The 12,817-nt window shown below is 38.7% G+C and overlaps 1 protein-coding gene across 1 annotated transcript in view; it reads left to right on the top strand.

The window, feature by feature from the left end:
• LOC100781431 (protein MICRORCHIDIA 1) overlaps positions 1–12,817 on the top strand; it is a 44,417-nt gene that overhangs the window by 13,646 nt on the left and 17,954 nt on the right. The window contains exon 9 of the mRNA XM_014768878.3: positions 2,458–2,556. Within this exon, the coding sequence (XP_014624364.2) occupies positions 2,458–2,556 (99 nt within the window). The remainder of the gene's footprint in view (positions 1–2,457; positions 2,557–12,817) is intronic.

Consider the following 12,817-nt stretch of genomic DNA (forward strand, 5'->3'; position numbering starts at 1 on the left):
CTTTTGGCTCCAAATGTAGAACCAATGTGTCGCAACACCCTCCATGCTTATGAATGCATACTACAACTTATGGAATGAAGGAATTTCTTGTACCTCAGAATTTTTCAGCCGTAGCAATCCAACTGATTGGGTATATCCCCATGAATGCTAGAAGCTCCACCTTTTTAGACCAAATTTGTGCTTCCTCCATCTCTGACACTGGCTCTCCCTTGAAGAGATCTAGCAGGTCGGACCAATTATTAGGAACCAAGAATTGAAATGAAAAAGAAAAGAAAGAATTTTATTGACTAGTATGAAAAGAATAGAAAATAGGAGACAAAACTCTCCACCGAGGGTTTTTCCTTCGAAAGGATTTCTCGTTTCAGAAAGAGCTAATGCTCAATTTACAATGACAACAAATCTTTTTCCTTCTTTCTCTCTCTTATCCTTTTTCTCCTATTTATATCTAATAAATCCCTCTAACTAACTTGCTCATTAATAGTCTATCTTAACCAGCTCTCCCTTCTCCTTATATCCTAACATCGCTTGAATTCTCGGGGTGCAACTTATATATCTTGTTAAATATATGATTTGATATGATTGAATGTAAATAGGAAATTTAGGTATATCTATATATGTATGGATTTCATTATCCTTTGTTTCCTTAATTATCTTGTACCTATGATTATAAATAAATCACTATGAGTATGATAACAATTCAATTAGATTAGGGTTCTTTACTCCCTTTCGCTTCTTGCACACAGCCCCGCTGTGAACAGTGCCACGCTCTCTGTCATTGTTTGGCAAAGCCATCGTTGCTCCTTTTTTGACGTGGGACCTCTGACCATCTTATCCCACCTTCGGTGACCGCAACAGTGCCCAGAGCACCCTCGGAAACTGTCACACGTGCTTCCACACACGATTCCTTTCTGGCACATGCATTTCATGCGCTTCCTCCATTTTGGCGTGTGACACTATTTTTTGGTGACCCATTCTCCGATGACCTCTTATAGTTCAACCACCAGGCTAGGCATCCCATTTGCCGTAAGTGTGGTAAGCCAATTCCTCAATGCCCTTTGTGATAGTCATTGGCATGCTGTCATGTGCATCCTCCAATATCAAGAATGCACTGGGTCGCAAACTATTTTATGAGGACAAAGGCAATTCCAAAATTCTGTTACTCTAATGCTGATTGGGCAGGATCATCATCAGATAGAAGATCTACCTCTGGCTATTGTGTTCTTGTTGGAGGTGACTTGATTTCATGGAGAAGCAAGAAGTAAAATGCAGTTGCTAGATCCAGTGTTGAAGCTGAATACCGTGCCATGGCTGCAGCTGCAAGTGAAATTACATGGTTACGACAACTTCTCTTGCAACAACAATTTGGAGACACCTAGGACACTAAGCTTATTTGTGATAATCAAGCTGCTCTTCACATTCATCCAATCTAGTCTTCCATGAATGGACTAAACACATAGAGATAGTTTGTCATTTTGTGAGAGAAAGTACTCTCAGGAGAAATCACCACTGTCTTTGTCAGCTCTAGTGACCAACTAATGGATGTGTTCACTAAATCTCTCAAGCAGTCTCGTATTGATTATATTTGTAACAAGCTTGGTGGATATGACATATATGCCCCAGTTTGAGGGGGAATGTTAAATATATGATTTGATATGATTGAATGTAAATAGGGAATTTGGGTATATCTGTTCAAATATGTAGGGATTTTCATTATCCTTTGTTTTCTTATTTATCTTGTACTACTACATATGATTATAAATAAATCAGTGTGCGTATGATAAAAACACAACTTCTGTAAACACTTTTATATATGTGTTGGACAATTTCACTTAATGTTAATTGATTTTAAGATGAAATCTAACATGGTATCAGAACCTTTCCTAGACCATTGATGGGCATCCTGTGTTTGTCATGTAGGGAGGGTGTTGAAAAAAACCACTTAAATTATGGTCACCCCTTGATATAGGGGTGTGTTGAAAGTCCTACATGATAGGTAGTCGTGTGAAAAGGGGGACATGTTGAAGTCCCGCGTTGACTAAAGATAGTGTTAAGATAGACTATATAGTTGGGGAACAATTGTTACCTTACAAACTGATTTTGTAGGGTTGAGTTAGGTTCATAGCTCACATTCTGACATTAGTTGTGGAATTTCGTTCTTATGCATGTCCATGAGGTTTGTTGAAGTAACAAGTTAAAAGCAGATTTTTTTTTCCATTTTAGGAAGAGAAATAATTTACCATTACTGAGGTCTATATATATTCTTAACCTTTTCTGTTATGCTAACATCAATTCTCATTATAATACCGTAATCTAACACTAGCATGCAAACCACCTCCAAATGATGTATGCAATAAGTTGAGTGTATTGTAGAGAGCCATTGATAACTCTTCTTTCTACACTTAAAAAGTTGGTAAGTTGTGGACTCCTTTCATTGACCAGTTTGTTTATACTTTTCAGTTTGATGATATAGGATCACATGGAACCAAAGTTGTAATATACAATTTGTGGTTGAATGATGAAGGGATATATGAATTGAGTTTTGATGATGATGCTGAGGTATGTTGTATTTCTTCACTGTTATATGAACTTTTTCCTTTGCAGGTTTGTTTTGGAAATGCATTTTGAGATATTCTTTATTGATGGAGGAAATATTCAAATATGTTGGTTAGTATTTCTTGAAAAATGGCAAGGTTTGAGTAGGAAAGGCATGTTCCAAAACAAATGGACAGAAAACCGTGTGACTAAGTACACAAACGGATGCATGCTTATATAGGTGAATTACATTCTAAATATAAATTCTTTAGGATTTACACATATATAGAGGATAATTTGTTTCTTCTAAATTAAAGATTATGTTTCTATAAATTGCTATTATTAATAAAATCAGAATATAATATTATGATTTTCAACCTCCCCCTCAAGCTGAAGCTATTAAGCTCTTAGCTTGTTACAAGTAAATATATTCCCAACAAATAAATAAAAACATAAACCAAGAGTTGAAGAATGGATCTACACCCATAACGCAGCTTCAGAAATGGTTTCCGGACATCAGACCAAATCATAGGCTCACGTGGGTCCTTCTATGGGGTCTCCCGCCGGTCGTGTGGAAACCAGAATATATGCAGAAGGTGTTGGAGGATATCGGTGAGACGGTGGAGGTCGATGAGTACGTGGAGGAACGCAAACGGATGGACGTAGCACGAATTCTCATCCGGACAAATCGGAGATTGGGCTTCCAGGAGAATGTCTGGACCACCATTACGGGGAGGATTATGAGCTCATTGTGGTGGAGGATACGAGCAGCATGGGCGCGCAAACGAAGAGCTACCGAAACAATAGCTGGTTCCCTCCATCACCAATTTCGACTCAGCCAAACACCTCAGTTTTCCCCGGCGACGAAACTCCTGGGCACAACTCCGGCACTGACGACAGCGACGGTGGCTTTGACGACATGGACGATGGTTTTCCTAACCACTGGAACAATCTCCGTTCGTCCCAAGCTCGCCGTGACCATTGGGTAAAATCCCTTGGTCGTTCCCCTTCGGACCGGTCCACCAACGACACGGATGACGAGGACCATTCCAAGGTGGTCAATGGAGGGAGATACCCAGGCGCCTCTTGTGGTGTGAGTTCCGAACCCCATAACGGTCACATTACCCACAATGGTAATGCTTTTATTACTAAGGGGGAAAGACAAAATTGGGCTAGCATGCAAATAGCAAAATCACCCGAGAAAATAAAAGGAGTAGAGGAGGGGCAGACGGGACAGCTTTATATGGATAATATGGGAAGCTCAGACATAGTTACAGAGGGGAGGGGGACAAGGAGGAGGTTCGGCCTTTTGAGGATGACCAACCACATAGGACTGACATGCCTACATTGAAGAAATGCACAGTCAACTTACAATCTGGTCAACAAGATGTAATGGAAGATACAGGGGAAATGGGCCAGAAGCTAAAGGGCCCAATTAAGTCAGCCACAAAGGTATATGTTAGAAGAAAGGAGGTGCTGCTAAGTAATGGAAAGGCCCAATATCTTCAAGGACCAAGTGTGGAATCAGATCCAGTTCCAAAAACGGATTGCATGCCAACAATTCAAGGGGATAAAATAGAAAAGCAGTGTGCTTTAGTAAGAGAAATGGGCCTGAGTTTCGGGGGTGATGATATGAAGATCAAGGAGATTATGCTAGACATGGATAAAAGAGACAATATGGTGACAACTGAGATGGGAATTAAAAAACAGATAATATGATCATTCTTTCTTACAATTCTAGAGGTTTGGGGAGGGGGATTAAATGGACAGCTATTTGAAGGATCATCTCAAAACATAAGGTGGATATTGTTTGTATCCAAGAAACTAAAAAAGAGAGCTTTAATAAAGGAATATGTCAGTCCATATGGGGAGATTCATATGCATCTTGGGACAATGTCCCTTCAGTACAGGCTGCTGGTGGGTTACTATGTCTATGGAATAATTCTGTTTATGAGGTGGAAAGGAGGGAGAAAGGTAGAAACTTTCTAATGCTTGAAGGTAGGTGGCTTAATAATAATCAGAGGATGTTCCTCGTGAATGTTTATGCCCCTTGTGACCTTGCTAGGAAGAGAGTTCTTTGGGATGATCTGAAACAGCTTAGAGCTTCTAATCCCCCTGGTGCCTGGTGCTTTTTGGGGGATTTTAACAGTATTAGAAGCCAAGAGGAAAGAATTAGTTCCTCTAATCGAATTGCTGATCCCTCGGGTATCTCAGATTTCAACCAATGGATATCAGAGATGGAGCTCCAGGAGATTAAATGTGTTGGTAGTAGCTTCACCTGCATTAGGCCTAATGGAAGTGTGAAGAGCAGGCTTGATAGATTCCTGGTTTCAGACCAGTGGATGTCTAATTGGCCTGACAGCTGTCAACATGTCCTCCCAAGGGACTTTTCTGATCATTGCCCAACCATTTTGCAAACTAAGATGCTGGATTGGGGCCCTAAGCCTTTTAGGGTAGCTGATTGGTGGATACATCAAAAAGGTTATCAAAGAGTGGTGAGGGAGGCTTGGAGTAGTGCTCGGCAGGGGGGCTGGGGGGGAGTTGTTCTCAAAAATAAGCTGAAGTACTTGAAAGAGGTCATAAGGCAGTGGAGTAAAGATTATGGGTTCATAAATGATAAGGGGATTCACAAAATCCAGAAGAAGCTAAATGAAGTGGAGGATCTAGCATCTAATAGAAGTCTATCCGAGGATGAAATTAAGGCTAAGAGAGATTTGCAGCAAGAGTTGTGGGAGGCCTCAAATGCCTATGAATCTCTTTTAAGGCAGAAATCTAGAGCTAAGTGGTTAAAAGAAGGGGACAGAAACTCAGCTTATTTCCATAAAGTCATAAATTTCAGAAGACATTATAATGGTCTTCAAGGAATTCTCATTCATGGTGTATGGATTCAGAACCCAATGAAGTTAAGAATGAAGCTGTGAATTTTTTCCTCAACAGATTCACTGAACAACAGTTTTTCAGACCCACCCTTGATGGAGTACAATTCTCTTCAATTAACCAGAGGCAGAGGGAGGAATTGATTGCTCCTTTCTTGGATCATGAGATCAAAGAAGCAGTGTGGAGCTGTGGTGGGAACAAATGTCCTGGACCTGATGGATTTAACTTCAATTTCATTAAAGAATTTTGGGGAGTGTTGAAAACTGATTTCAGAAGATTGGTAGATGAATTTCATGTGCATGGAAGCTTCCCTAGAGGCAATAATGCTTCCTTTTTGGCTCTAATTCCCAAAGTTAAACACCCTTAGTCCTTTGATGATTACAGACCAATCTCCTTGATTGAGTGTATGTACAAGGTGATAGCTAAGTTATTAGCAAACAGATTGAGGCATGTTATATCTGTCCTTATTGATGAGAGACAGACAGCCTTCATCAAAGACAGACACATCCTTCATGGCATACTAATTCTCAATGAGGTGATTAAGGAAGCTTGTAGAAGCAAAAGGCCAGTTATGGTCTTCAAGGTGGATTTTGAAAAGGCCTATGACTCAGTCTCATGGGCTTTTGTCCCAAATGAAGACAATGGATTTCTGCCAGCCTCAATTCAGCAACCATATCAATTCTTGTTAATGGCATCCCTACAAAGGAGTTTGCTCCTACTAGAGGCTTGAGGCAAGGGGATCCTTTAGCCCCCTTGCTTTTCAACATAGTTGGAGAAGGCATCACAGGATTGATGAGGGAAGCAGTTATAGAAGTTACATGGTTGGAAAGAAAAAGGAACCCACTAATATTTTGCAGTATGCAGATGACACAGTATTTGTGGGAGAGGCTGCTTGGGAGAATGTTGTTGTTTTGAAGGCTATGCTCAGAGGATTTGAATTGACCTCAGGTCTGAAGATTAATTATGCTAAAAGTCAGTTTGGGATTATAGGAGGTAGGGTCAATTGGGTAAGTCAGGCTGCCCAAATCCTGAACTGTAGGCAACTGAAAACCCCCTTCTGTTATTTGGGTATCCCTATTGGGGCTAAACCCTCAAGCAGGTTGGTGTGGGAGCCTCTGATCAGTAAATGAGAATCCAAATTATCCAAGTGGGCACAGAAGAATATATCCATGGCAGGGAAGGTGACTCTAATCAATTCGGTCCTCTATGCTTTACCAATATATCTCCTATCCTTCTTCAAAATTCCCCAAAAGGTAGCTCATAGATTGGTAGCATTGCAAAGAAACTTTTTGTGGGGGGGAGATAAGGACTAAAAGAAAATTCCCTGGGTAAAATGGGAGGTTATTTGCCTACCTAAGGATGAAGGAGGTTTGGGGATTAAAGAAATATCTAAATTCAATGAAGCTTTGCTGGGCTAATGGATATGGGCCTTAGCTTCTGACCAGCAGCAGTTATGGGCTAGAATCATTAACTCCAAATATGGAGGTTGGAAAGAGTTTCAGTTGGGCAGAGATAAAAGGGGATGTTCATATTGGTGGAGGGACCTGAGAAAGATTTATCATCAGTCTGACCACAACATCTTTCATCAAAACATGGCTTGGAAGGTTGGTGGGGGTGATAGAATTCATTTCTGGACAGACAGATGGTTAGGGGAAGAATGCACTCTTCAGCAAAAGTATAATCCACTTTTTATGATCAGTAGACAGCAACACAGTCTCATTTCAAAGATGGGGACCTTCTCTGAAGATAGTTGGAGATGGGACTTCAAGTGGAGGAGGAATCTATTTGACCATGAAAATGATTTGGCAGTGAACTTTATGGAGGATATTACTTCTATCTCTATTCAGAAATATGTGAAGGACACTATGATGTGGAAAGCGGAATCTAGTGGTGTGTATTCCACCAAGTCAGCTTATAGACTAATGCTGAACACCAATGCCCCAGGTTTAGATGTCAGGAATTTCAAATTAATATGGAAGATGGAAATCCCCCCATGGGCAGCAGTCTTCACTTGGAGGCTCCTCAAGGACAGGTTACCCACTAAGGGTAATTTATTAAGAAGAAATGTGCTTATCCAAGATGCTGGTTGCCCTCTCTGTGGTCAAGTGCAGGAGGAAGTGGGTCACCTCCTTTTTCATTGCAAAAGGACAATGCCCCTGTGGTGGGAATCCATGAGATGGATCCAGGCTGTAGGACCTCTTCCAGTTTCCCCAGCAAGCCATTTAGCACAATTTTGTGAAGGGTTTGGAGCTAATTTAAACCATAGCAGATGGTGTGGGTGGTGGGTGGCTCTAACTAGTACTATATGGCACCATAGGAATATCCTGATCTTTCAAGGAAACCCTTTTGATTCCTCTAAAGTCATGGAAGAGGCTATGTTTTTAGTTTGGTCTTGGCTAAAAGCTAGAGAGAAAGGCTTCAACACTAGTTTCAACCATTGGTCCTCCAACATATCGGAATCCTTTGGTTAACCTATGTAGAGATGTCTTTCCTGATGGGCTAGTTTGGGTTTTCTTTCGGGAGGCAGCACCAAAGGTGCTTTGTATTTCCTTTTCATTCAGTACCCCTTGTACTGCTTTGATTATTTCAATAATATATTATATTTTATGCCTTCCAAAAAAAAAAAACAAAGGGAGTGACAAGTTTTAGAGAAGTAGTGGGAAGCCTGTTAATGAGATAAACAAATGTAGTAAAAGCATAATCCCAAAATTGCAAAGGTAAAGATGCATGATGCAACAATGTGAGACCCAAATCAATTATATGTCTATTCTCTCTCTCAACCACACCATTCTGATGATTAGTGTGAGGATAGGTAAGTCTGGGAGAAATGCCAAAAGGGACTAGAAGTGTAGAAAAAGGGTCTATATTCACCTCCCCAAGACTGGAAACTTTTAATTTTGAGGTTAAGCTGTAGTTTAACCATGGACTTGAAAGTTTGAAAAATAGACATGGTTTCAGCTTTGGACTTTATAGGATATATCCAAGTATACCTAGAGAAAGCATCAATGAAAGAGACATAATATTTATAACCAGAATATGAGGTAATATGAGAAGGTCCCCACAAATCTGTAAAAATGAGCTCTAAAGGAGAATAAACAGAAGTAGAAGTATGAGAAGGTAATCTATGAGATTTACCCATACAACAAGAAGCATAAAATCTTGTGGAATTTTTATTTGATGAAGAAATATTACAATTAGTGAGAACAAGTTTCGTTACATGGTCAATAGGATGCCCTAGCATGCCAGAGATTAGCAATACTGAGAGAAGAAGAAACAAAATCAGACATTACAGTAAAACTATTATTATTAATAGTGAGAGCTGAACTAGGAGAGGCAACACTTGAAACAGCAGATGCACATCAGCAGTGAAGGACTATCTTTAAGCTTGAGATTATGAAAAGAGTAAAGTCCATCAACACCAACAACTCCTTTAAGAAGGATCTTATTGGTCTCCTGAGATTTTACAAGACACACATGAGGGTGAAATTTAAAGAAAACAAAGTTATCTTTGACAAATTGACTAACACTTTTAACAAATTTTTCGAAATTGAAGGAACATGTAGTAACTTGTAAAAGTTTAAAGGTTATGCCAACATCATTAGGAGATATAAATGATGAACCGATGTTAGAAATACTTAAACCTTCACCATTGCCTATGAATATCTGATTTGGTCCATCAAAGTGGATGAGTTGTTTAATATTTTGTGAGTCTCTAGTCACATGAAAACTGGCTCTAGAATTTGGAATCCAGATGGTACCAGCTTGCCCATTCCCTTGAAAGGTTGGCACTGGGTTGACTATGATTTGGACCAGGATTCTTAGAATTTGGATTAACCCAGGTGTTTGAGGTTCCGATTGAACCAATAGATATCAGATAGGCTGTAATGTAGTGGGATCAATGAAGGCTAAAGATTCATGAGGATGGAAGGTCACATCAGACTGAAAATGGCAAACATTAGCCGTGTGTCCAAATTTAAGACAGATTTGACATTGAAAATTTGCAAATCGTCCACCACCACGACCTCGGCTGGAGCTACCACCACCACGACCCACGCCATGGTCGGGAAAGGCACCACGACAACCACCACGACCATACGCACCGCGAGAACCTCCAGAATTACCAGTTTTATAGGCGTTTGGATACAAACAGCCTTGCGTGTAGTTTTTCGAAGTAGAGTTCATCACTTGCGCTTCTTTGTTGTAGCGCATAAGTTGAGTTTCATGTCCGTAGAGCAACGCTTCAATCTCTGCGAGAGACGGAGTTCGCTTTTTGCTTTCGATAACAGAAACCACCGACGTGTAATCTGAGGGCAGTCCTTCAAGTAACGCGTCAGCATATTCCTTGTGACGAATTGGGACACCAACACCAGCAAGTTCATCCATGAACCCTTTGATTTTTTGCAAGTACTCCTCAATTGTTTGCCGTCAAGAGTAACTGCTCTCATAGCAGTGCGGAGCTGTCGTGCTCGAGTTTTTGTGTGAAGGCTAAAATGCTCATGAATTTTATCCCAAACCTGATATGAATGATTTGAACCAAGAACACGCGACAATACTGATTTAGAAAGAGTTGACTGCAGCCATACCAAGAGTGTTTGATCTTGGACCTCCCAGGCTTCAAAATCAGGGTTGGTACGATCAACAACACGATCATCCTCTGTGAGATAATGAGAAGGAATAATCGGATAACCACGAAACGTTGCAATCTGTGTGATTTAATAACCGGTTCATCGTGTTGACGCCAGTGAAGATAGTTGGAATCATCAAGTTTTTCAGGCACAAAGTTGGGAAATGATTGAGGAACTGAACTGGAAGGAGTAGAAGCCATGAACACAAAACATTGGACCTTGCGAAGGAACTAGGAATTCGAAAAAATGGCTCTAGATACCATGTTGAACAAACTGAGAGAGAAGGAAGAGAAAACTTGTTGAACAAAAAGTTGATTTTATTGATTATCAAAGTTAATTACAGAAGGTTACAAAAGAAGTATAGATAGACCTCTGTTTTGTTGTTGTAACAGATTGTAACTAACTAACAGAACCTAACTAACTCTTAACTGATTCTAACCAACTCTAAGATAGGTGCTGTTAGCAAAAGCTAACAGCCCTTACAATTAGTTTATAGAACTGTTTTCACAGTTGATTGACAGCATATTCTAATGAGAAGAAACATCAGTGGTAGAGGTACTCATTCATTGGCAGAACCTACCAGCATGCAAAAGTAGATGGGAACCAGTAGCAACACTTAAGCAAATCTTTCTTCGCTCTACCTTGAGGACAAGGTGGTTCTTATAGGAGGTATTGATTGAAAGCAACTTCCTATTAAAAAGGTATATCTAAGAAGGATTAAGAAAATGGGCCTAGGCCTGGTATTATTTACCATGGTAGTTGAATCAAGGTGCAAATCATGAATTGGAATGGCCATTTTCCGAATTGCTAATTGAATTGTATCGTATCATGAATCTTAATGTGAATCTTAAGATTCACAGACAATAATAAAACATAACATATATATTAGACTAAGAAAATTGCAGATGAAAAATTGTGTTCTCCTGTGGAGAATTTTACATTAAATAGTGCTCATATAATTTGATTTCTACATCTGTGCATTAAATAGTCAAGTCAATCTGCAAAAAAATGCTATCCTATACCTGGAATAACTAATTAAGGAGATAATTACAGCTATATAATCATGTAAGATCTGTTGTTTTGAATGACCAACAAATCTGTGTCAATAATAACAAATATTCTGCTAATCAATTCCATTGACAATATATACATATTCATAAAAGACATATAGAAGCATAAATTCATGATTAATAACTAAAAAAATAACTTTAAGAGCAATTAACATAAAGAAACAAATACTATATATATATACACACATATTAACATTATGAAGTCAAATAACAAAATGTCTTATAAGCTTCAAAATAATTTTTATTAGTTTCCAAAAATCTTGATTTGAAATTATCTTTATTGATTATAAATTTATAATGATTCTAGATTTTATTTTTTATTTTTTTTCCTCTATATTTTGATTAAAAGAGATTGGAAAATCTTATGAATAAAAGGGTTCAATAGATAATTGACAGTCAAAAGTTGAAACACATCTTTGTCTTGGAACTAAAACAGAAAAGTGCCTAACATAAAAAAACCAAAGTACCTTGTCGTTTAGGTTTAGGGCTGTGAAGGGGGTCATCTCTCTTCTCGATCCACTAGCAGCAAATACAACCATGAGTGGAACAAAAGCTGTAGATCTACAGTGCTGTGTGATTTGCCTACCCCAATGGCCTTTTTTTTTTGGTGATTTTGGCTTAAAAAATTGCCACACCAGCTGTGGCTGCCTGGTGTGATGTGATGGCCCTTGGACGACAAGGTGTCCTGACCTGTGTCCCAAGAATCATGCGATTCAAAAACAAATTGTGATTCTTACAATTTCATACCAATTCGTGCGATTTGCTCTGTGATATAGGCACAAAAATGAGTTGTTCAATAATTCGTATTTCCAACTTCGTGACTCATATTATATTGTATTGTATGGATCGTATTGCAAATCATGATACTAACTACTATGATTGTTGTAACTAATAACTAACATTGGTTAGTTAGATTGGGACAAAGGGAATAAAAAATGGAATTGTATGGAGGATGGGGCAATAAAAAATTATTGGAAAAGTAGGAGAGTACAGGTCTCTCAAATTCTCTTATATCAATTTTATAAATTTCATTTTCACAATAAATTAGTCTCGGTTTTCTGCTAGTTGTAATTTCTCTATGATCTGCTTTCTACCATTCACTCGCTTTGAATTAGCAGAGGGGATATTAGAGATATAGTATTCTATTTGAGATTACGTTTTATTCTCTAATTTATTATTAGAAAGCAAGTAGGGATTTCATCCTTATTACTCATTTTTAGTGGATCCTATGTATTATGTAATCAATACTAATTCTATTTGCTTACTATAAATAAAGACTAAGTGTGGTCACATCCATGACACATACTGTAAACCCTTTCAATACTATTGCTCGTAGTATGTTAAGTTTTCACTAGTTACACAAGTTTCAGGATTCAACGGTAAATTGGCGAGGATCTCAGCAACTCATGGTACCCTAGTAGAAATAGAGATAGGGTTTCAAGAGAGAAAGATCTGAAAAAAGGATTTTTGAAATTGATAAATGATTCATTGTTGAGAATGTATAGGTATTATTATAGACTACTAAGGACTGACTGCTGACTCAACCGTCAGTTACACTGTTACAACTAACTGAATATTAATAGACTATGAAAGAAATAACCTCTATTAGTTACAATTTCAACACGTTTTTTGTTCATTTGTTATTGTGAACTATTTTGTTACATCTTAGTCACCTATGTCAATGCTTACAAATTGCTTCGTACCAACTATCAT

The sequence above is a fragment of the Glycine max genome, chromosome 16, assembly GCF_000004515.6.
Source record: "Glycine max cultivar Williams 82 chromosome 16, Glycine_max_v4.0, whole genome shotgun sequence".
Lineage (NCBI taxonomy): Eukaryota > Viridiplantae > Streptophyta > Magnoliopsida > Fabales > Fabaceae > Glycine > Glycine max.